The sequence below is a fragment of the Notechis scutatus genome, chromosome 1 (genome assembly GCF_049901735.1).
Source record: "Notechis scutatus isolate UNSWTSFEM ecotype Mainland chromosome 1, rNotScu1.2, whole genome shotgun sequence".
Classification (NCBI taxonomy): domain Eukaryota; kingdom Metazoa; phylum Chordata; class Lepidosauria; order Squamata; family Elapidae; genus Notechis; species Notechis scutatus.
This window is the reverse complement of record NC_142009.1, coordinates 91,402,246-91,426,550: the sequence shown is the minus strand read 5'-3', so window position 1 is coordinate 91,426,550 and position 24,305 is coordinate 91,402,246. Positions and strand designations below refer to the sequence as shown.

General features: G+C 38.6%; 1 protein-coding gene across 2 annotated transcripts in view; it reads left to right on the top strand.

Moving 5' to 3' along the window:
- The window catches only part of ARFGEF3 (ARFGEF family member 3), a 75,475-nt gene that overhangs the window by 45,131 nt on the left and 6,039 nt on the right, over positions 1-24,305 (top strand). For both annotated transcript variants that reach the window (XM_026666168.2, XM_087970986.1), the window contains exons 22-33: positions 650-829; positions 2,422-2,569; positions 4,415-4,537; positions 5,801-5,898; positions 6,496-6,640; positions 10,896-11,024; positions 12,729-12,905; positions 14,039-14,153; positions 14,815-14,917; positions 17,263-17,394; positions 19,195-19,325; positions 21,165-22,392. In XM_026666168.2, the coding sequence (XP_026521953.1) occupies positions 650-829; positions 2,422-2,569; positions 4,415-4,537; positions 5,801-5,898; positions 6,496-6,640; positions 10,896-11,024; positions 12,729-12,905; positions 14,039-14,153; positions 14,815-14,917; positions 17,263-17,394; positions 19,195-19,325; positions 21,165-22,392 (2,709 nt within the window). The remainder of the gene's footprint in view (positions 1-649; positions 830-2,421; positions 2,570-4,414; positions 4,538-5,800; positions 5,899-6,495; positions 6,641-10,895; positions 11,025-12,728; positions 12,906-14,038; positions 14,154-14,814; positions 14,918-17,262; positions 17,395-19,194; positions 19,326-21,164; positions 22,393-24,305) is intronic.

Below are 24,305 nucleotides of genomic sequence, written 5' to 3'. Positions count from 1 at the left end.
AGGCCTTCTGGAATAGCCCTATTTTAACTATTCTCTGTAAGGCCATAAGAGTGGGGCCACCTTGCCTTCACATTTAAGTTGTCCCAAAGCAAGGAAGGAAGCAGCCATTAAAAACATCTGCATCAAAATTCTGTTCTGTTCAGCTTCCTGATTAGAGGGAACTACCAGGTGCTCTCCATTCACCTGGATCAGGTGGTGTTCTGACCAAGGCTTCCTGAGACAGTAACAATCTCATGCTGTTCCCAAAAACCTTTTGTTTTATTTCAACAGCTGTGAATTATATGCATTCACAGCCTGTAATGAGTCCCAAACAGTTTATGAATAGTTGAACAGAAGTCTGCCACAGTCTTTCGGGATAAGGTTGATAAATACCCACTTTATCTCCCTTGAAATGCTGCCAACAACTAAATTGTCAATTAGCTGTACAAGGCCAAAGGGAGAACAAAGTCCACACGGAGCTTCAGAGTTTAAACCGACCAGAACGAACAAAGTTGCTTCCTGCAAAGGCTCATGTCCCTTTGCTCTTCCTTTATGTCTTATGCGAGGTGCCAATCATCTCTAAGAATGTCTGTGTTTTCCTCAGTTTTCTTGATCTGCCTGTTATCAACAAAAAATATTATATATTTTGCTTCTTATTATCTCGTTGCAGGCTGCCTGCCATAAAGAAACACATGTTTCTCGGAAGGCTGTTTCTTTTATCCATGACATCCTTACAGAGGTTCTGACAGTTTGGAATGAACCGCCTCATTTTCACTTCAACGAGGCACTTTTTCGTCCCTTTGAGCGCATCATGCAGCTTGAACTTTGTGATGAGGACATTCAGGATCAGGCAAGCTAGATTTTGGTTAAGGAGGAAACTGTCCTCAGGTTTTTAAGTTTTGATTTAAAAAAAAGATTATATGCATGATGGATGCAGTTTTGCATTTGTTTATACAGGTACGGTAGTCATGGACTATTTGTAGTTACCACAGATCTCTCCAAAACTACTTACAACCTGCTTTTGAAATTATAATGGCCTCACACAAGCTGTGTGGTCACATGATTGCATTTTGGGCTCTTGGCAACTAACTCACCTTTATGGCCTTTTTTTGCAGTGTCTCGCAGTCATGCAACCAGAATTTGTAACAGTTTTGCTGTTTTCCAGTGTTTACTTCCAGTTCCCAGACAAATGATTGGAGAAAATGATTTCTTTAACAGCTACAGAGTTTGCTTTTAACAGGATCAGCATTCTGTATAACACATTACTGTGAATAGCTGAAACAGAAAACACTGTATCAGGGTTTTAAGTAATACTCCCAGGATAAATAGGACTCTGAGGCAAGCAGGTTCCTTCAAAGGAAATATTTAGGAAATATTTATTGGAAATATCATTTTATTGGATTATATTTATTGGAAATATCATTTTGGCACAGGTTGGTGAAAACCAATTCTGAACATTCCCGTGGTTTTCACCAAGTTAAAAGTAAAAGTTTTTCCCCTTCCCCAAACAAGTCAGTCCAATCATTGTGTCGTCCAGTTGCCTGGTAACATCGCTCCACCTCTCTCTGAGCACCTGTGGGAATATCCTTGGTTCCCAAGAGAAAGTATTTTGGCTACAACCCCCTCTATCTCTAGTCCCCCCTCTCTAACCATCAGCTCCAGTGTTGCAACACTGCAGCTCAATAAATGGCCTTGCTCAGGCCAGCTTCAGGATTGACACACTGATCAGTTGTATCAGGATAGAGGTATCCCACACAAAATTTAATTTAATTTAATTTTTTTAAAAATTTTATTTATTAAACTTGTATGCCACCCATCACAGGACAAATATTTTTAGTGCTACGATTAGAAACATATAGTTGATAAAGAAGCTGATTGTAGTAATCCATATCCTGGTTTTTTTTTATGTACTCATACGAGATTCATGAAGGTGTAATGCCATGTTTAGAACATTCCCCAATTTAGGGCTTTCATTTTTCAGGAGCTCCTCAACTCAGCTCTGATATTCATATTTCTCAAATTTCCCAGTGTCTACACCACTGTAGTGTATGAATTCACTTGGTAAATAACCTAACATAGATTTCATTATATGTACAGTAATTCACCGGTTAATGGACCTTGTGAGTCTGAACTACAGGTTGTCTTTATTCACAATTACCTCATACATGTCCGCTTGGAGTTATGACAGCGATGAAAAACTTTGATCTATCCTCACATTTATAACCTTCACCAATTTGTAAAGCAAAGTTGAAGTAAGGTCACAAGCACAGTCACAGTTTCATTCATAAGCCAAAGTGCCAGTCCCAATGAGGGGCCTATCTGTAATTCATTTGCTTGATCCCAGTGAGTGTGTTCTGAGCCTAGCTTAGTCAGGATCCAGCTTATCATTTTCTTTATGTTGGTTATTTTCTTTATAATGCTTTGGTGCTTCAATTATACCAGGTGGTCACATCTATAGGAGAGCTGGTGGAGGTGTGCTCAACTCGAATTCAATCAGGCTGGAGACCATTGTTCAGTGCTTTAGAAACTGTGCGCAGCAGCAGCAGCAAATCAGAAGTTAAAGAGTATCTTGTTGGAGAGTATTTGATGGGTGAGGTTCTCTAATTCTCTCTTCCCCCTCCTCCTGCTTTATGAATTAATTTCTGAAAACCAATCTGTTGCAAAATATTGAAAAATACTGACTAACCTGGTAAATTACAGCTAATACAAAACTTCGTTGCAAAATATTAAAAATAATCAAATATACTTCCATTTCTATTTGATAAATAAACCTTGATTTTTATTGCTTCAGTTTTTTAGCTTATTTCAGGAATAATCTAATGATTAGGACTGATTTTTAAGAAATATCACTATTGCCTTTGTGCTTGATTTTCGAAGCTACCCGTAGAGCTAAACAATCCATATGATAACTATTTTTACTCCCTAATACCTCACAGTTTCAGCATGAAAATAATCTGTGTTTATTTTTGTTCCTGCTGACCTCAAGGTGTTAGGTATATACAGGCAATGCCATGCCTACTGCTCAATCTGCAGAAGCCTGCACATCCTCAGGTTAATGTATTCTCTCACTATTAGGGCTGCACACCCACAAGGCTTCCCATCCAAAGTAGTGACTGGACCTCAGGGAGAATAACTTTTTAAAGAATGAGGCTCAGCTTTCAGCATATCCAGACTAAAATAACCTATTTGATTACTTTAAAAAAAAAAAAGTTTGAGTGTGTTTATCCCGGACTGGTCTTAAATTTCTTCTTTTCTTCTGCTCAGCTACACTGCTGTTCCAGTAAGAATTAATTCCCTTTTTATATCCCTGTAATCCCTTAATTCAGGAGAGTCAGGGGTGGCTGTGTGGAGTTGAGCATTTATTTACTGGCCAGGTGCCTTTCCTGATGCCACACTAGAGTTCACAGCAGATATTTTTTCTTTTTGTCCGAGAAGAAAAACATCATAGGATTGAACTCCCTACCTTTCAAATGGGAGGCAAGGATCTTCACCACTAGACCAACACGCTGCTCAAATATTACAGAAAACCACAACTAACAAAACCTCCAAACTACAACCAACAGCCTTTGCCAACTGAACTGATGTGAAATGTGCTGACCCTAGTAACCATTTTTTTTTCCTGAAAGTATTCATCCCTCCGGGCATTTAATAATTAACAGTGATCCAACTGGTAGTCAAAGTCCAAATCAGATGCTTGACTGATTGGACGTTCTTCTAGCTTCATCTCCTTCCATACAGAACAGTTCAATCAATAGGATCCATGATTATTTTGCAACTATGCAATGAATTATGTAATTGCATAATCAGATGGAGATGCACAGTACTTTTATTTAAGCGATTTATAGCTTATCTCCTTATGGTAGGGCTTTATCAGCTTTATCAGTGGAACATGAAGCAGCAACATGTAGATTACAAAAACTCATACTTTCTAATGCTAACGACTATTGATTTGGATTTTTTTCCAGTCCAGATATGTTATTCTTATACATGAATGAATGTTCTTATAGGAAGCTGCTTCTTGCTGAATTAGACCATTAGACCAACCCCTTTATCAGAGGTTATTAGCAGAGGTTCTACAAAGCTGGACATGGAATTTTTTCACATAAAGGTTCCAGGGATTAAATCTATGGATTTCTAATACCACCATAATTATTAGTGTTGCAATAAGAATTAAAAGTTCCTGTTTTGTTCATAAAAACACATTGAATCTCTCTTGGTTTAATTTGCCATTGGAAACATCGCCATGTGCTGGAGTCCTAGTACCCCCATCTTTGCATAAACCTGCTTGGGACTTAACTTTGAGACATAATTTTAAAATGCAGATGGTATACTTCAAAAAAAGCCCACACCAAATAACATTATGTACTCTGAAGCCATTCGGCTTCTAGAAAATGGAAGATTTTGTAATCATTTAAACATTTTCTTTGTCTTTTAGGAAAATGCCAGGCTCCAGTATTTGATGTCTTTGAAGCTTTTCTAAATACCGACAACATCCAAGTCTTTGCAAATGCAGCCACCAGTTACATCATATGTCTTATGAAGTTTGTCAAAGGATTGGGTAAAACTCTTTTTTTTTTTTAGGGGAAAAATGGGCAAATTTTATGTCATATGAGGATTCCTGTCTGTTGAAACAGATGTCAAGCAGTGTGTAATGGAGGATAGCCAACACCAAAAAACTGCTTCTGAATGCAGTTAAAATTACAACAATACCCTCATAACTTTCCAAGAATGCTGAAGAACATTTTTGCATTATATTTTAGATAGCTCTTTTGCTGTTTTCTGAGGCTATCGTTTCCCATATTATGCCTTCAATTAGCATTCATTAACAACTGTAGGAGAGTTTTATGCAGCTTTCCTAGTGCTCTAAATTCAGAATTGGCAAGCCTCTAAAACCCAGGAGTGCAGACAATCTTCCCAAAGATTAACAAGACAATCAGCATTTTTTTTTTTTTTAGTTTTAACAGTTTTATTAGGCTATAATATAAAATACAAAAACACAAAGGGGAGAGAAAGGGGAAGAGAGAACCTTAGAAAATAAAATAAAAAAGATAAAATGGCGTAGACTTCTGACTCCCTCTGGTGCAGTAGAATAAGGCATTAAACATCAAACCTCAACTTTTTACTTTTGCATAATAGTATAAACTAGCCATTTCTATAGCAACAAATCCATATAATCAATAAAACCCAAAATCAAAGTGTCCTTTTTTTCCCCACCACAAGCACAAAGTCCAGAAATGGTTTCCAAGTAGAAACAAAAATACTTATATTCTTTTCTTTGATCAAAATAGTCAGTTTAGCCATCTCTGCTAACGCCATCAAATTTTGCAGCCATTCATCCATTGTAGGAATCAAAATATCCTTCCATTTTGTGCATAGGGTAGTCTTGTTGCCATCAACATATGTACGGTCCAACTTTTTTCCCCCCACATCTTTTTCAAAGTCAGCATTTTTTTTAAAAAAAAAGCCTTTTATTTTAGAAAGAAAAATGCAATAGAAGGGCACACTTTGGCTCCACATGATTGGGCACAATCAAAATGGAATATGTTGAACCCTGAGGAAAAGCTAGGCATACGTGGGCACTCCTGTGTTGTATTTGATCCCTGAATCAAGCCAACAATTTCTGCCTTCTCCTACCTGTTAATCCTTTGAAAACCCTGTTTTATTTTTGTGCCTGAGTAAATCTTTCTGGATTTGATTGACAACACGGTTCCTTGTTTTATTTTTGTACCTAAGTAAATCTTTCTGGATTTGATGACACACAGTTCACAACAGCAATTGTCTTTTAATCTATCATGTCTCATTTTCCTTTCTCTCCTCACAGGGGAAACAGATTGCAAGGATATTGGTGACTGTACATCAGGATACCCATCTACAGATTTGTGCCTTCCTGCTCTTGATTATCTCAGGAAGTGTTCCCAGGTGAGCGGATTGAAGCCATACAGATTCAGCCGTCATTCCATCAAAACACTTAAATTAGTTCCTAATCAGAGGCTCTTACACACAGTGAGCCTTTCATGTGCATTAAGGACCTGGCTTAGTGGAGAGGGCTACATATTTTAAATCTCAAGTGGTACATTCTAGACTGAAATAGCATCGGGATTTGTGGGTTCTCCTATTGTTTTTGTTATAATGCCTCATTGTTCACTCATTAGTGTGTAAAGTGGGAGAGGAGTTTAACACTTAAATTCTATTTGTCACATTTACTGTTAAATTCCCAAGTAATTAGTAAACAGTTGAAAGCACATGGTTAGAAAAGGGCCAGTGAAATTGAAATCACAGTGAAGATTGAAGAATTTAGTTTCAAAGTTATAGTATGTAATGATCCCCATTCTCATATTTACCATTATTTTCTTCTCTGCCACCTAATCATTGCTGAAATTAGTTCTGACCAGCTAGACTATCAAAAAATGAAAAATACTTTAGCAGAGTGTTTTTTTTAATATATAGCTTAATGTCATGATAATGATATGCCAATGGAAATCCCAAACCAATTATACCATGTCCGTCCCTTTTTAGCTACTTGCCAAAATCTACAAAATGCCCTTGAAGCCTATTTTTCTCAGTGGGAAATTTGCTAATGTACCCCAAAGGGTCCAGGAACAATCCACGAGCAGCGAGGATGGCATTGAATGTGTCCTTTCTGAGTTTGATGACGACACAGGTAAACAAATATGGCTTATCTAATGAAAAATGAACTTCAATATCACGTACTAAAAATGTGCTTCCGTAGTTATGCCATAAGAAGTTCATCAGATGGATTCAAATTTATTCATTGAAAAATATATATATTGTACATATTTTGGTGTGTGTGTGTGTATTCTATGAATGTGTGTGTGTGTGTGTGTGTGTGTGTTATTCAGCTTTGTTCGGGTATTTTCCCACGTCATTGTAGTTGTGCTTTTAAAGTTGTAGCAACGTTTCGGCAGAATCTCATCTGCCATCATCAGGCTTCTGTATTGTGTTCGTCTGTGAGTCAGACTTTTACTATAAAAGTCTGTAAAAGCCTGACTCACAGATGAACACTATACAGAAGCCTGATGATGGCAGATGAGATTCTGCTGAAACGTTGCTACAACTTTAAAAGAACAACTACAATGACGTGGGAAAATACCCAACAAAGCCGAATGCCATACATGTAAGTACCAAAACTTAAGAATATATATATATATATATATATATATATATATATATATATATATATATATATACACACATACATAATACACACATACACTTACATACACATACATACACACACACATACACACACACACACACTTTATGGTATCTTATATATATCTTATGATGTCGGTGTGTGTGTATGTATGTATGTATGTATGTGTATGTATGTGTGTGTGTATGTATGTATGTATGTGTGTATATATATATATATATGTGTTTTCTTAAGTTTTCGGGTACTTACATGTATGGTGTTCGGCTTGGTTCGGTATTTTCCACGTCATTGTAGTTCTTTTAAAGTTGTAGCAACGTTTCAGCAGAATCTCATCTGCCATCATCAGGCTTCTGTATTGTGTCCGTCTGTGGGTCAGACTTTTACAGTGGTTTCAGATTTAAATTTGGGGCAGCCTATTGCTGTGCCAGAATGGTTTTTTCTTCATCCTGATTGGTTGGGAGTCTTGGTCTGTGTTTATTGGTCTCGGAGTTTGCTGTGTTCTGCTTGATGGGTGTCTCTGATATCTTCTGTCTGTTTTTTGGCTCTTTTTGTATCTTGATTGGCTGGCAGCATTGTGTTACTTTAATGGAACCAGGCTGTCAATCATTTGGAAGCCTGCACTCACAAACAAAAAAATCTCCACACCACAAGCCAGGCAAACACCTGGGTACAAACAGATCCCCCTGATACCTCCAGCTCAAACACACCCCAACCAGGCACCCAGATGAAACCCAGCTTCCTAACTAATGATAGCCATCCATTTACCCGAAGCCAAGCTGCACTAAAGGCCTCCATTAAAGTAACACAATGCTGCCAGCCAATCAAGATACAAAAAGAGCCAAAAACAGACAGAAGATATCAGAGACACCCATCAAGCAGAACACAGCAAACTCCGAGACCAATAAACACAGACCAAGACTCCCAACCAATCAGGATGAAGAAAAACCATTCTGGCACAGCAATAGGCTGACCCAAATTTAAATCTGAAACCACTGTAAAAGTCTGACCCACAGACGGACACAATACAGAAGCCTGATGATGGCAGATGAGATTCTGCTGAAACGTTGCTACAACTTTAAAAGAACTACAATGACGTGGAAAATACCCGAACCAAGCCGAACACCATATATATATATACATACATACATACATACATACATACATACATACATACATACATACATACATATATATATATATATATATATATATATATATATATATATATATATATATTGTTATGTCCCACCTTCTAAAATAAACAGTTAAGGCTGAAAGCAGCAGTCCTTGTAACGAAAGGCAGCAAACAGGAAAATGTTATGTCCCACCTTTTAAAGTAAACAGATAAGGCTGAAAGCAACAGTCCTTGTAAAGAAAGGCAGCAAACAGGAATTTTCACAGATAGCTCCAATAAGTAAAAGTTCCAACGAACTAAATCCAAGACTCAACAAGATTCTTCAGATCAAAATCCTTCACAAAATAATTCCAATAAGTAGAAGTTCCAACGAATTAAATCCAAATCCCAACAAGATATTTCAGATCAAAATCCTCCAAACTGTGCTCTTCAGTTCTCCTTGCAAATAGACACTTTGTTCCGGACAAAGTGCAAAGTCATATCTCTCCTTTATAGAGTAACTAATTAGTCTAATTGCTGGTCTGCTCTCCTACTGTATCCTCGTTGGTTCCTCCTTGTCAGGAGACGTCTTGTCCTGACATCTACCCAGCAATCATCCAAATTATCATCTTCTTCACCTGAAGATATCATTGGTTCCTCATTATCACCCGTTCCCGGCTGACCACCTAATTGAAGGGTGGAGGAGTTTGAAGGTTCAAGCCGATCTTGCAAATCAAATGCATTCATCTCCTCCTCATCGTTAGAACTTGCTGATTCATATAAGTCCTCCTCACTGGAGCTGTCATTCAAAAAACCTGTAGCAGATGCCGGAATCACAACATATATATATATATATATATATATATATATATATATATATATATATATATATATATATATATATATATATATATATATATATATATATATATATATATATATATATATATATACACACACACACACATACACGCTTGTCATGAAGATAGTTTGCTAGAAGGGAAAAGCTGCAACCATAAAAGTTTTAAAAGCTTTTTTTTAAAGAAAACAAAAGAGATCTAGACTTAAATTTCTCTTTGATATTAATTTCCCAGAGAACTTTTTTGGGGGGAGCCTAAAATGTTAACACAGAGCTAAGGGGTCAGTCTCATTTTCTGCAGTTGGTTATTATCAGGTATCATAGGTGTTTTAGAAGATTTCCTATAGCCATGAAGAGTGAAAGATATGATCTTCACGGTTCTGTCTAATTATAATTTCCCTTGTTTCATCTGAAGCAGATTAGGCATATGCACTATGGAAGGCAAATCTGCTTGCATAAATTTCTTCCCTGTTATATTTGCCTTTAATGTGCAAATGCAGGCTGGAGTCTAGCCATTGTGGAAGAAGAAAACATCTCCAAATCTGATTTCTAGTCTGTTCCAAATCCAATCTCAGGTCTGTTTCTGATAGGGAAATGCAATTCAGCTCCTATAAAGGGCCAGATCTGCTGTTAAACTTGCAGTTGCTATAACTTCTGGTTTAGAGAATGTCCTCTAAAATATTGTCTAAGGAATTTTCACTGGAAATTCATTGCCTATTATTTGATTATTTGCCAATTTCTCAGTTTCTCTCCATTCCTCATTTCTGCATAACTATAACAATATGATCTACATCGGAGAACAAACAGATCACTGATTTAAAGAGAACAGCATTATTTCTGCAAGCGTCATTATTTCACAAGATGCTATTTTTGAATGTATGTACAAAGTACATTACAATATAATGCCTTCATTCTGCAGAGAGCTGCATAAATATTTCTGGCTCTGTCCTCAGCTGGAGCCATTTCTAGACAATATCGTAGATTGCTTTTTGTATATACCCTATTTTACAAGGGACCTAGATTTTTATTCTATTTTTTAAAAATATTCTAGCTCACATTTCTGCTTATATCAATGATCAAAGTGTCTTGTTCTTCTCCCCCTTTTGTTAATCTTCTATTTTCCTGTCACGTTCGTCATCTGGTTTTTTCCCCCCCTCACTGAATATAAATCTGTTAACAAGGGAAAAATAGTATGAAGAAACAGCAGAGTTGTGCTAACTACTTTCTGAATGGAACTAGGCTAAGTGGATATCAGAGGTACAAGTGGGATGTGTGTAGTTTTTCAAGGTGATCAAACAATTTGTCCTTTTCTTTTTTACAAAATGGATAATCCTACTTTGGAGGAAGGTTCGAACCAGGTTGTGTTCCTCATTGATTATGAATTTCTAGTTTTTAAAAGGCTGCCCCTTTGAAGATGCTGTTATATCAGAGTAGAAGAAAACATGGACTTGTACATTGATTGCATGAAAACAGTGGGTGATTTGTCAATTAAATTTGGGCAAAAGGATAAGAGAACAGCAATTCAGATAGCAGATGAATTTCTTTTCTGAAAAGCCTGGCATTTGGCATTTAATTAGCCTTTGCTGGAAGCCAGGAAAACAGAATTGAGCACATGCAGGCTGTAATAAAATAAATTGAGTCTCTTACGTGCAAGCTGTAATAAAATAAAAACAGATATAATTGGAATAAAAAAGTATGAATCTGGGGAAAACACAAAAAGTTTATCATATATTATACATATTCTCTTACATAAGATTTTGTTTCCTTAGGCCTTATTAATGTCTGGATCCTTCTGCTAGAAGAGCTAACCACTGCCATATCTAATTGTCCTCGGCAACACCAGCCTCCTACTCTGGATCTGCTCTTCGAACTGCTAAGAGACATTACCAAAACACCAGGTAATTAACTGAGTTTCAATACAAAAAAATGAAAAGCACATCTAATCTCCACCACAGGGATCAAAATCTGCAAGTCATGGCATCTCAAAGGAAGCTAGGCTCCCAAAGCAGTGAGGCTTCTACCGGTATCAGACCTCTATTTTGTAGATTTTGACATATGTACTGGTACATCCCACCACTGCCACTGATTTCCACATCTGCTTCCAGAGAAGGTTTGATGTCAATTACTGTATTTCAGACTAATCTATTTTGAAGGCTTTTCACGGAAAATAAAATTGCAGAACGTTTTCTGAGAGCATGCTGTGTTAATTAAGTCTAACTGCTGTGATACAAACAAAATGGAGGATCAGGAATTGAGAAAAAAAGCACACCCAAGGGCATCATTGTCTTGCAGTTTTCATTTGTACTCCATGTTTTATAGTATTATTAAAACTGGTTCATGCTGGCATATTTATATTTTGCATGATAGTTGGTAATTTAAATAGAGATATATTAAGCAAATGCTGCTGTACTTCTTTGGACCCCAAATTAAACCATTTAAAGTTGACAGAACAGGTTTAAAATAGAGATAGGGTATTCCAAAGGGAATCACTTTGCAATCCCTTGAGATTTCTATGAAGACACTGCAAAACTCAGCAGCAAACAAGTAATGCCAACGTGTGTGTGTGTGTGTGTATTTTGTCAATTGCGTAGCTCATTAAATTTAAAATGAACAAACCTTTTAAAATAGAGGGAAAACAACTCCAAAATTCTGACACTCTCCTCCCAAAGTTATCATTTTCTCACAGCTTGTTCTCTTTTCTGGTCAACATGGGTTATTTAATTATACGCAAGAGAGTGGTTAAAGATGCTGAGCTTGTCAGCTGGAAAGTTGACAGTCCAGGTTTGAGACCCGACCATGTGTGACAGGGTGAGCTCCCATTACTTGCCCCAGCTCCTGGCCATCTAGTAGTTTGAAAGCATGCAAATGTGAGTAGATAAATAGGTAGTACCTTGTTTCCCCAAAAAAGAAATGCAAAGAAGATGGCTAGGATTGCTCAGCTAAGAAGAGCTCTATCATCTCTTTCCGGTCCATTTTTATTTCCTGGTCCTCAATAGGCAAGCTGTAGTTCTCGAAATGTTGTGGAGTTTAACTTAGCATACCTTCCAGAGGTGGTATTCAGCAGGTTCTGACCAGTTCTGGAGAACAGTAGCAGAAATTTTGAGTAGTTCGGAGAACCAGCAAATACTACCTCTGACTGGCCCCACCCCCATCTATTCTCTGCCTCCCGAGTCCCAGCTGATCGACTGGGTCTTCTTTTATTGCCCTGCATGGAAAATGGAGCTGGAAAGCAGGTTAGTGGGGTGGGGAGGGAATGGGATTTTGCAGGAGTGGGGTGGGAATGGAGATTTTACAGTATCCTTCTCCTGCCATGCCCACCAAGCCGTGCCATGCCCACCAAGCCACGCCCATAGAACCAGTAATAAAAAAAATTGAATCCCACCACTGATACCCACCCACGGTTCATCTTAGCTGAGACTGCTAGGAATTAGAGTTCAACAATACCTAGAAGTCCATAGTTTCTTCCTCTCTAGCGTAGTCTATCAAAAATTCCTCTTCTCTGCTTTCTTGAGATATAGCACCCAGAGTAAGGTCATGAATTAACCTAAGCATATATTTGAAAGTGGGGGAGATCCTTTATCCCACTGTTTTTCATCTTTCAGGCCCAGGATTTGGTATTTATGCAGTTGTACACCTCCTGCTCCCTACAATGTCTCTTTGGCTTCATCGCAGCCACGGTGATCATTCTTACTGGGATGGGGCATCCTCTAATTTCAAGCATGCCATTGGCCTTTCCTGCGAATTAGTGGTGGAACACATTCAAAGTTTCATACATTCAGGTGAGTAAAGCAGAGGTGGTATTCAGCAGGTTCTGACCAGTTCTGGAGAACCGGTAGTGGAAATTTTGAGTAGTTCGGAGAACCGGCAAATACCACCTCTGACTAGAGATTTTACAGTATTCTTCCCCTGCCACGCCCACCAAGCCACGCCCACAGAACCAGTAGTAAAATTTTGTGAATCCCACCACTGGAGTAAAGCACATCTCACTTGTTAACCTTGTGGCAAATAAACATGACTGCTGTAGATTCATGCAACGTAATCAAAAGTATGTGAATTACCCATTGAAATGAGAAAGAGACCATATTAAAGTAAAACTGGTTTAGTTTCTTTGTATAGTTTTACATTTATTACTGATAAATGGAAATTGAAAGTTATTTGTTTAGAGGTTTCAAAAAATAATGGAAGCTTATTTATTTATACATGCATACATACATTTTCTATAGCTAACCAGTTCACTGCAGGCTCTGGTCTACTAACAATAATAAAACAAGAACAAGAGCAGTCCAAAACAGTTAAAACAATTGTAATAAATCAATTAATATATTGTGTACCAGGGGTACAAAATAACTCTCCTTCGGTGACCTCTTCCAACTACCTGGCTCTAGTGATTGAGAGAAAATGCAGGGTCTTTAATGTGTTATACAACACCAACAAGGTCAGAACCATCTGGATCTCCAAGGGCATCCTGCTCTACAGGATAGGCACCATGATAGGAGACCAGAAGTGTGTTTATTTTTTATTTTTTATGTATTTATTTGTATCTCATCTTTTTTTATTTTTACAAATGCAGCAACTCAAAGCAGAAAACTTATCCAATATTGCTTCGTTGTCCTATTTTCCCTACAACAACAGCCCTTTGAGGCGGGTTGGGCTGAGAGAGCGCAATTGGCCCAAGGTCACCCAGCTGGCTTTCATGGCTAAATCAGGATTTGAACTCATGGTCACCTGTTTTCTAGCCTGGTGCCTTAACCACTAGACCAGACTTGCTATAATTACCAAGCTCTGGGAAATGATTAGGACGAAACAGAGCAATTTCAAACCTATTTTCAAAAAAATAATATGGCTGTTCCCTAAGTTCAATAAGAAGTAAATGAAGGCTTGTCTTTTAGTAATACTTTTCTTTCTTTTTTAGATGTTGGCTATGAAAATATGATCAACACAATGCTCAAAGATCTTTTCAAGTTACTTGTAGCTTGTGTAGCGGAAACCACCGAGACCATCTCTAGAGTCGGCTGTTCTTGTATCAGGTAGTACAAGATTTTCTTTCCATAATTGTTCAACCGAGAGTGAAGTAAGCAAATATTTGCATTCTTCAAGTACCTAAAAATCCTGTTTGTTTCCTATCCAAACAGATCATTAACACTAAATGAAAGGTCAAGAAAGAATGGAAGTTATACTGCTCTTTTTATTGTTGTTGTTAGCTTTCATTTTGTGATACATTTCCCCTACATAACTTCCTGATTGTACATGGTAAATTTATCCCTGGCTAAATGACTATTATTTCTGTGTATCTTTCCTGGGTGACATAGACATGAAAATCAAATGCAGAAAAATACTCAATACTTCAATAGTACATAAATCTCTTCACAATTTTCTGACCTAGTTGGCAGTTCAATAAGGATTGTTATCTGATTGTCGACTGAATGGATGGAATCCAATTGTCATCTTCTAATAGCTGAATAATGCAACAATGGATTATTCCATTGTAGAAGAAGGACGCTACCTTTTGCCTGTGTAGACCTTTGTACATCTTCTATACAACTGTTCTGAAGAGTTGGGAAACTCCCTGATTATATTTTAAGGGTGTGAAGAAGGGAGAAGTTGAAAGAGTACAAGCAGATTCCAGTAGATCGTACCCAAACGATAAATAGATTTCTGTGTCTTCCACCATTTGTTCCTTCTCTACAGATATGTGCTAGTGACAGCTGGTCCTGTTTTTACTGAAGAAATGTGGCGTCTGGCATGTTGTGCCTTAGAGGATGCTTTTTCAACTACTCTTGAACCAGTGAAGGTATAGCCTATATATGATTAAAACTGATTTTAGGGGTTATCGTTTCCTTAAATGGGATTTTTCAGGTTGCGCATGTGTATGCAGGTGTGTGTGTGTATGGTTATTTATTCATACACATATTATGTCTTCCCACATACAGAATTTTATGAAAACTGATGTGGCAGCATTATTTCTTTGAACTCTCAATTTCACAGAGACAGGGATACTCTTGGGAATACCATAATGTATGAATGTGGATCCTCTTTTCACTAGAACGGGTCCCCAACCACCGGTCCCCAGACCAGTACCGGTCCGTGGATCATTTTTTACCGGGCCACAAAGCTTGGGCGCCACCATCTTGTTTCGACGGTGCTTCCGGGTTTTCGGTTGCTTCCGGATTTTCAGTTGGAAAGCGGCGTCTGGGTGCTCACGCCTTAGTTTCGCGTTACTCAGGTACCGGTCCGTGGAAGAATAAATAATCGTGAAACCGGTCCCTGGTTCAAAAAAGGTTGGGGGCCACTGCACTAGAAGACATGCTCAGCAGTCTCCAAAAGGAGGAAGTCTATACAAGTTTATACAATTCAGAAAAAATACCTAAATATCTTATAGTGATTAATATTAACTGAAAAAGTCCAAAAACCCAATGGATTAAAAAATGCTTATAATTATAAATAACAATATAAAATTAATTCAAGTCTTCTATTTTTAATTATTTCATTTTTACAGCACATTTTATTGATATTTGTAAAAAAAAAAAAAGTACACAGAAAATAACTTATGGCCAAAAACACACACACACACACACAGAAAGAAATGTTTAAAAAAGATAATATAGTTCCATCTAATTGTTAATCAAATTAATTATTAATATTAAATTATGAATTATAATATCTACAATTAAAATAAAAACAAAAAGCCCTAATAAATAATATTAATAAATAAAATTAAATGAAATATAAGTGACCTAAATATATCATGTGTTATTTCATAATGAAAAATCAAATTATACATACAATTGTATATTTTTATAAAAGTTTATGAAACCTATGCCAAAAGGAAAATATTTTTAAATTATTATAAAAATGGTTTTTTTCAAAAACGATAAAGTAAATGTGTGTTGAATCTAATCCATGATATCTGGACTGCTAATAATTTTGCACTCCCTCAGTGTAATTATCTTAACTATTTCCAATGGGGTGTATAATCAAAATTCCTCAAAAAATAGTCCGATTCCATTTTATTCCTTTTCATAGAATGTATACAAAGGGTGAATTCTATTCCTGAAGAGTAATCTATAGTGACGATAGATTCCAAAGGCACCAATTGGATTTGTTTGTCAGCCGCAAACAACCAGATCCACTTGTGAAGAGTTCAGTTAGCTGTTTTATTCAAGCCTATACCACAGGAATCTTCTCAGACTGATGGTTTGTATCTGGGTGTCACTAGATAAGGTTTGGTGGCATTCAAGGAAAGTCAGACTTTGGCCTCTTGTGCCCATGTTGGGATTCCAGACTAATTCCCCTTTTGACGCTTTCCCTTGGCTCAGCCAGCCCATCTTCTACATCTTCCAGTTAATAGAGTGTAAACCATGTTCCTGTAGTCTTCAATATCCTTTGGTATTGACATTACATGATTATTAAAGATAGCTATAAGATCATCATCATATCAGAACAATTTACATTAGCATGGCCTTTGGCTCTGTTATTCAATTGCTTTACAGTCAGTCCTTGACTTACAATCAGTTGCTTAGTAACCATTTGAAGTTATCTCTCCTCAAAACTAGTTGCCCAGTTTCAAAATCCCAACATCAGAAAATACCTTCCCCTGCAGTCATGTGATCATATTTTGGGTGCTCAGCAACTAGCCAGCATTTATAGCTGTTTGCAGCACTCTGTGGTCACATTTTTGAGCAGAAAGCAGCATTTCCTTGCAGTTTCCAGATCCATAGCAAACAATGGGTTCACTTAATGCCCACAGTTACAATTGCCGCAAAAAAAGTTTAAAAAATTGGGCCAATCTACATGTTGACCTGCATTACGATCATCACAATTAATTGCCAAGATCAGTTACAGTGGTAGGTCAGGAACTACCATAAATGTTAGTGAACATTAGTTGCATGGCACAGCCAACCATGCTTAGTTTGTGAATCTTGGTTGCCCCAGTTTACAAAATGTACCAACTCAATATCATCTATGATGTGAGCCAAAATTAACTGTCAAGTTTATATTGGAAAATCTACTACCAAGTTTATATTGGAAAAACAGAAAATATGAATAACAATAGTATAATATGAGGAGAAACCATTCAGCTTTGCATGTTGCTTAAGATATAGTTTACTATACCAGTAATATTTTGCCTCTCTGTAGAATCTGTTGGGCTATTTCCACAGTGGCTCTGAAAATCTGAGCAGTGATGCCTGTGAGATGAAAATGGCAGCTCCTTCAATCTCCCCAAGTGCCGAAGCTGAATACTGGAGAATAAGGGCGATGGCCCAACAAGTAAACAACTTTGTTCCATACTTAACTGCTCTGTGCATGGATGTGTTCTTAAGGCATCTTAATCATCATCTTCTTCTTTTAATGACCCCATAATCCTTTGTGGGGTGGAGTCTGGGCAACCGAATGGAGCTAGCAGAGTATTTTTAATGGCCAGGTGCCCTTCCTGTCACCAGTGCGGAGTTTTGTTCAGCAGATATATTCTCAGTGTCCCCAGAGAGAGAAATATCTGCCTTTACCTAGGACTGAACTCTCAGCCTCTTGATTGTGAGGCGACCGCCACCGCACCACTCTTCTTAAGATGTTTTAATACTTCTGATAAAATCAGTGCTTAGGTTTGACTAGATTAATTGGTAATTCATTTGGAGCATTTTAACCTTGCTTGAGTTGATTTTATGTTATCAGGTCTATAAAGATGGGGGTTTTACGTTGGCAACGTAACTGACTTCAGTTACCTAATGTTAATTACCCTGACATATACCATCTATACAATATTATTTATCTGCTTACGTTTAAAGTTTGTGCTCCACGCTTCTGGTTCAAGGGAATGTTCCCTGGACACTGATGTTGTTGTGTGAGCAGCGGAATGACTGAGGCAAACGCGGAGCAACTTCAGCTTTAAACTTTATTATAACAATAAAGGGTTGCCGCCACTGCCGTGCTAACAGGGCAGCCAGCTGGCGGGCAACAGCTGATGCCGTTTGACAGCTCCCTTTTATAGTCAGCTGTCAAATGGCGTCAGCCAATAGGAATGGTCCGTGTTCCTGCTGGGAGTACGGATCAGAGTGAAGAGTTCAGCTCAGTCCTTTCAGAACGCAACAGATGTCTTCACTGAGTTGAATAGGTTTAGATAGGCAAGAATAAGAAACCTTTTGAAATGAAAAAAAGGTAATTCATTGAGTGTTGGGGGAGGAAATATCAATTATTCTGCAGGGCTGATTTTGCTCATTGAACAATTCCATTTGCAGTGAACATCAAAAAGGAACTGCCGTGAGCTAAGTGAGACCATTGAGCCAGCAAAAAAAAATTGCTTGGGGAATAATCCGCATGGTACCCTGTTTCTCCAACAATACGGCCTCCCCCAATAGGAAGTCCCAGCATGTTTTATAGGCATGAAATGAAATTAAACCCCTCCCCCCAAATTAAGGCCTATATTAAAACATGCGAAACGGGGGGAATGGTGGGGGGCCTTGCTGTTAGGAAGCACTTTTGTTGCACACCCGGATATGGTGCTGCCTGCGTTGACCCCGATACGAAGTGCCCCACCAACGCCGAGGTCAACATCCAAGCTGTCGCCGCCTGCCCAAAGATGCAAGGGGGGGGGGGAATTAAGTCACCACAGAAAAGACGGCCTAGCCATTTTTTCGGGGCTCAAAAAAAAAAAAGACCCGGCCTTATTATATGAGAAACACGGTAGTTCTTCTAGTCTTGCTGAAGTTCTCTACATGAGATGGATTAAGTTAGGAGCGCCCAAACTTTTTTCAAGGAGGCCCAGATTTGGTGAGGTGAAAATGTGTGGGGGCCGACCATTCAGGGGAACTGCTGTGCGATGAAGGGAAAAATGTCGGCCAATGGGGATGAGTGACAGGCTGAGTTGGCGGGGAGAAGAGGCTGCGGGCCGCTCGAAATTTGAAAACGGGCCGCAATTGGCCCCCGGGCTGGACTTTGGACATGCCTGGATTAAGTGAATAGGCCAAGATTCAGATAGTCTCATTTTAATTCCAAATTGCTTGCTCTGGTGCTGACTTGCCTGTGGTTCCCGAATATCAGACAATAGCATATTGGTATGATTTTTTTCCACAGGTGTTCATGTTGGATACCCAGTGCTCCCCAAAGACACCAAATAACAAGGAAGGATTTGAGCATGCTCAGTCTTGTCTGCTTATTATTGAGCTACCTCCAGATAAGAAGTCCAATGGCCACTCACAGAAAAGGTAAGAAACAGATTTCCAAGATTAAACCACAAGCAAAATGAGACAGATGAAAGGCACTTTATATACTCGTATTCCTATTTGGATAGTTTAGTGTCTTACCATGGAAGATAAAAGGTAGTTGGAATATATAATTCAATAGATCAGATGTTTCCAAACTCTGCTCTGACCCCCTTAAATAATAAATAAATATGTGTAAACAGGATGAATGGGGTTGAAAAACAAATAAATATATCTTTTTGTCTTTAAATTGTTCAAGCTTTGCAATAGAATAAGGAACAAATGTTGATAGTGCAATATTTTTTTTTAAAAAAAAATGGTGATTCTCTTTCTGAGTTGCCGATGACCCCAAAGTAGTGCTGACTTACAGTTTGAGAAGTCCAGCATTACGTGCGGTTTCGCCTCAGAATAAGAGTGAGGTGTTGAACTTCATCTAATATCCTTGGCATCGTTAGTGAATGCTTAAGATGCAGACCCTCACAGCAAACCATAGATTTGCATCTTTAATGCTGACTTAGCCAAAGTATGTGAGAGGAAAAGGGGAATTAATATGTGTACAGTACAGTAAAACTTTTTTTTCCAAGAACTTATTGCAGAAAGCCAACAGCCCCTAAACCCAGATTTAAGGGTTAATTGTGAGCATTGGTACAAACTGTGAATTCATTGTAGGAATTTAATAAATGACATTCATGCTGTCCCATTTCTTGACCTATTCAGATTGGAAGCTCATTCCTTAAATTTTTTTTAGCAGGGATACAAATGTCCCTCTTTACAGGACTTGCTACAACAGTGGGTTTGCTGCTTGCTTATTTTATATTCTCTTGCGTGTCAATCCAGAAGTGTTTTTTTTTCCAGTTTTGTTTTCACTTAGTTGAGTTTCTCTTTTTTCTGTCTTGATTTTTCTTTATAATGCTGCAACCAATACACAGGAAACTTGGGTAAGACAGAGTTTCTTTCCTTCAATGCAATTTCAAGCCAACATCCAAATCATGTATTTTCTTAAATGGCATTTGAGATACAGATATTTATCCACAAAAAGTATCCCCTTAGCTATTTAAGAAATTGAAATAGCTATTTAAAATGAACTGCTATTCCCTAACTATCTAGTTTAAAAGGGAGAAGCTTACCTGCCCTTTAAAGACTAATTCAGCAAAGAAGAAGGCCGATACGGTTACAATTGCAGCCCTAATTGCAATTGAAATTACGTTGCAATTCAACTTGGGTGAATTGCATCCTCAGTCAGATGCATTTATAAAATGCATTTTTAAAAAAGAAACCCTTGCAAGTTCCTGTGTATATTCCACCCTTCTCTTTTGCCACACCGCAGTGCACAAATATTCCATGGTGAGATATTTGCTATTTTTCTAATAGTGAATGTGTTACCAAGGACAACAACTTCGCTCCATGCACAATTTCTGGCACACTGTGATACCTCACTGTAAAATTTGCACGTATGCCACAAGAGAAAATACCCCCACCACTGAAATGTACAGGGCGTGTCATTTTGGCTAGTCTTTTATGTAGCATTCCTCAGAAAACCACAACTTTCCTTGGTGCCAGAAAACGAATGCCAGTCATCTACCACCAGAGTGAGTTAAAACACAGTGAAAGCACTAAAAACACAACAGTGATTAACAAGCCCACACATTGCAAGAACAAGTTGCAGATGATAAGCAGCATTAGTTAATGAACATATTTACAACAAAAAATTATAATGATTATAATTTTGGTTACCTTATCACACTGGAGGTTTCTTGGAGAAAGAGAAAAATATAATTAAGAAATTTAAGAAACATTAATGAGGTTCTAAATTCTCTCTCTTTCTTTTCCTGCTGCATGAAGTATCCCTTTCAGAACAATTGTAGTGAGCCTGCTTTCCCACCAAGTGCTGCTGCAGAATTTATACGATATTTTGTTGGAAGAATTTGTGAAAGGGCCCTCACACAGTGAAGAGAAGGTAGTACACCAATTGTCAGAAACCAAACTCACTGGTTTCCTCAGGTACATTTCTATGCAGAACTTGGCTGTCATCTTTGATTTACTCTTGGACTCCTACCGAACAGCCAGAGAGTTTGATACAAGGACTGGGCTGAAGTGCTTGCTCAAAAAGGTATCTGGCATTGGTGGGGCCGCCAACTTGTACCGCCAGTCGGCTATGAGCTTCAATATCTACTTCCATGCCTTGATCTGTGCTATTGTGACCAATCAGGAAAATATCACTGCGGAACAGGTGAAGAAAATCCTTTTTGAAGAGGATGAAAGGAGCACGGATTCGTCCCAGCAATGCTCTTCGGAAGACGAAGACATTTTTGAAGAGACTGCTCAAGTCAGCCCACCAAGGGGGAAAGAGAAGAGGCAATGGAGGGCCAGGTTGCCATCTTTGAGTGTTCAGCCCGTGAGCAATGCAGACTGGGCTTGGCTAATCAAAAGGCTTCACAAACTCTGCATGGAGTTATGTAATAACTACATTCAGATGCATTTGGATTTGGAAAATAGTGCCGATGAGCTCCCTGTCTTCAGAGGAGACCCTGTCTTAATCCTTCCAGCCTTCCAATCAGAAATATCCACACCATCTACTGGAGCCCTTTCCGGGAAAAACACCCCTTCGGAAGATGATAGAAGCCAGATTAGGGACTCCCTCACCGAAAACTTCAGTCCTAAGGGAAGTACAGATATTTTGCTTCTTCCACCTTTGAGCCCCAAAATGGAGAAGAAAGACCAAGGCAGAAAAAAAGAATGGTGGGAGAGTGCTAGCAACAAAATTTACACCATAGCAACAGATAAAACCATATCAAAACTAATGACGGAATATAAAAAAAGAAAGCAACAGCAGCATAACTTGGCTAATTTCTCCAAGGAGATGAATGCTGACAAGAAAGGGGATCCGCTCGGCACAAGAGGGCCAGAGTCACCTCTCCCCCAACGGCCACAGAATCTGATTGATCAAGGCCAGATGAGGCACTCCTTTAGTGCAGGACCAGAGATTCTGAGGCAAGAAAAGAGGCCGCGGTCCGGGTCGACTGCCAGCTCATTCGGTATATCAATCCGGGATGGGGAGGCACAAATACAGGTAAGCAAAGAGAAGAGATGAAATAAGGGGGAAGAACTTTAAATTTGGGAGGCCTGCTTTTGCCTTTCATATTGGGGCACTTGGTTTCCTTATTGGTTTTTAAAAAGAGACCTATGATTATATAAAATAAATTGGTTTTTAAACAGAAAGCTACAATTATACAAAATATGAGATGCTTGTGACTACACAATGAATCATAAGCAGGGGTGCGATTCAACCGGTGTAACAACTGGTTTGCTGAGTGCACACTTTGCAGTGAGCGGGCCGAACCAGTAGAATCCCACCCCTGGTCTTAAGCATATGGCATTTTTAGCAAAATGTTCAGGTGTTGTTATATACATGAAGATATACACCTACATATAAAGTATATACATGCAGTTTCTTGGCAAAAGTGCCTTATTCCAACTTATCTCCACGTGAACACTCTTGACAATCATCTAAGTTTCTTCGGCAGCTCGGGATTTTCTGTGATTAATTCAGATGTCCACAAGATCCTTGTGAACTTCCCAAAATAAGTTAATATCCAATATTTTCTGATTCTGTTTTGTTTAATTCATTCAGTGTAGTCACCAGCTGATTCCAAACCAACTCTGGGTGATGTACAATAAAACCAACGGAACAAAATTGAACACAAGAAATATGAAAAGATAAAAGAAAGGAACAAGAACCAGCAGCAGATCCAGCTATTCGCACCTAGGCACAGTTTGGAAGGGCCTGAATCACCCTAGCCCAAGTCCCGGGAGAATATATTTAAGCATTTCTAGAATGCTATCAGGTTGGGAATCGCACAGATATTGTGTGGGAGGTGGGGTCTCATTCCAGAGAGCAGGTATCACAACAGAACGCATACTTCCAGGTCCCAATAGATGATGTTTAATTGAAGGGACCCAGAACTTGCCAGCCATTCTGGATCAAACAGGAGATAGGTGATTCCTCAAGTTTATAGGTCATAACCAGCACCTTGAATTGTATCCAGAACCCAGTGGTGGTATTCTACCGGTTTGGCCCGGTTTGGCCGAATCGGTACCTCCAAGGATCGTCTGTGAACAAATCAGTTCACTCCAACAATCAGCTGCTGGCCCTACCGGCCCACCCCAGTTCTGTTCTGACCTTTATGTCCTGGTTTGGAAGCTCAGCTGCTTCGCGCAGTACAGCAGATTGCCACACATCAGCTGTTGAAGGCACAGGGAGAGTGCAGGATTGCAGGAGAAGGTCATGTTAGTGTTTGGGGATAAACCCCTAGCAGAGTATGCAGCAGCAGTCAAGCCAGGCAGCCAAATGAGAGAGGAAGGGTTTTAGAGTATACACACACTGAACACAAACACTGTTTGTAGTTTAAATAGTTTTTAATCCAGTTAGAGTTTAAGCATTGTCAATCAGTCCGTATGTCATTCACAATATATCCATTCAGTAAGACTCACTAACTCAGTCCAGGTAATAGTCCTTACTATATCTTTATCAGCCGATAAAGATATCTTCTCCTCCTCCGATGCCTTTCTCCAGAGGATAACGCTGGATATTCAGTAGAACGATCAAACAGTAGACAGTCGCAGTAAAACAGTAGTAAACAGTTGTATCCAGCAGTAAACAGCAAACGGCAAACAGTAAAACAGTAGACAGTAGGCAATAGGCAGTAGGCAGTCAGCTTTCTCCTGCTTCCTCTTATTGCAGTTTCTAACCGCACCCTTAATTGGCTAATTACATGCATTGTGGTGCTTAAAGCTACAAACACTTAAACTATGATACCTTAGTTTATATATTTATCCACCCAAACCTTGTTGGGTATCAATGTTATACCTAACAGGTCAGTAAGAAACCCTCTGCACACATGTGAAGTACATGTTTGGCGTGCGAAGTGCACGAAGCGTGCCCACCAAGCCACGCCCATAGAACCGGTGGTAAAAAACAATTTG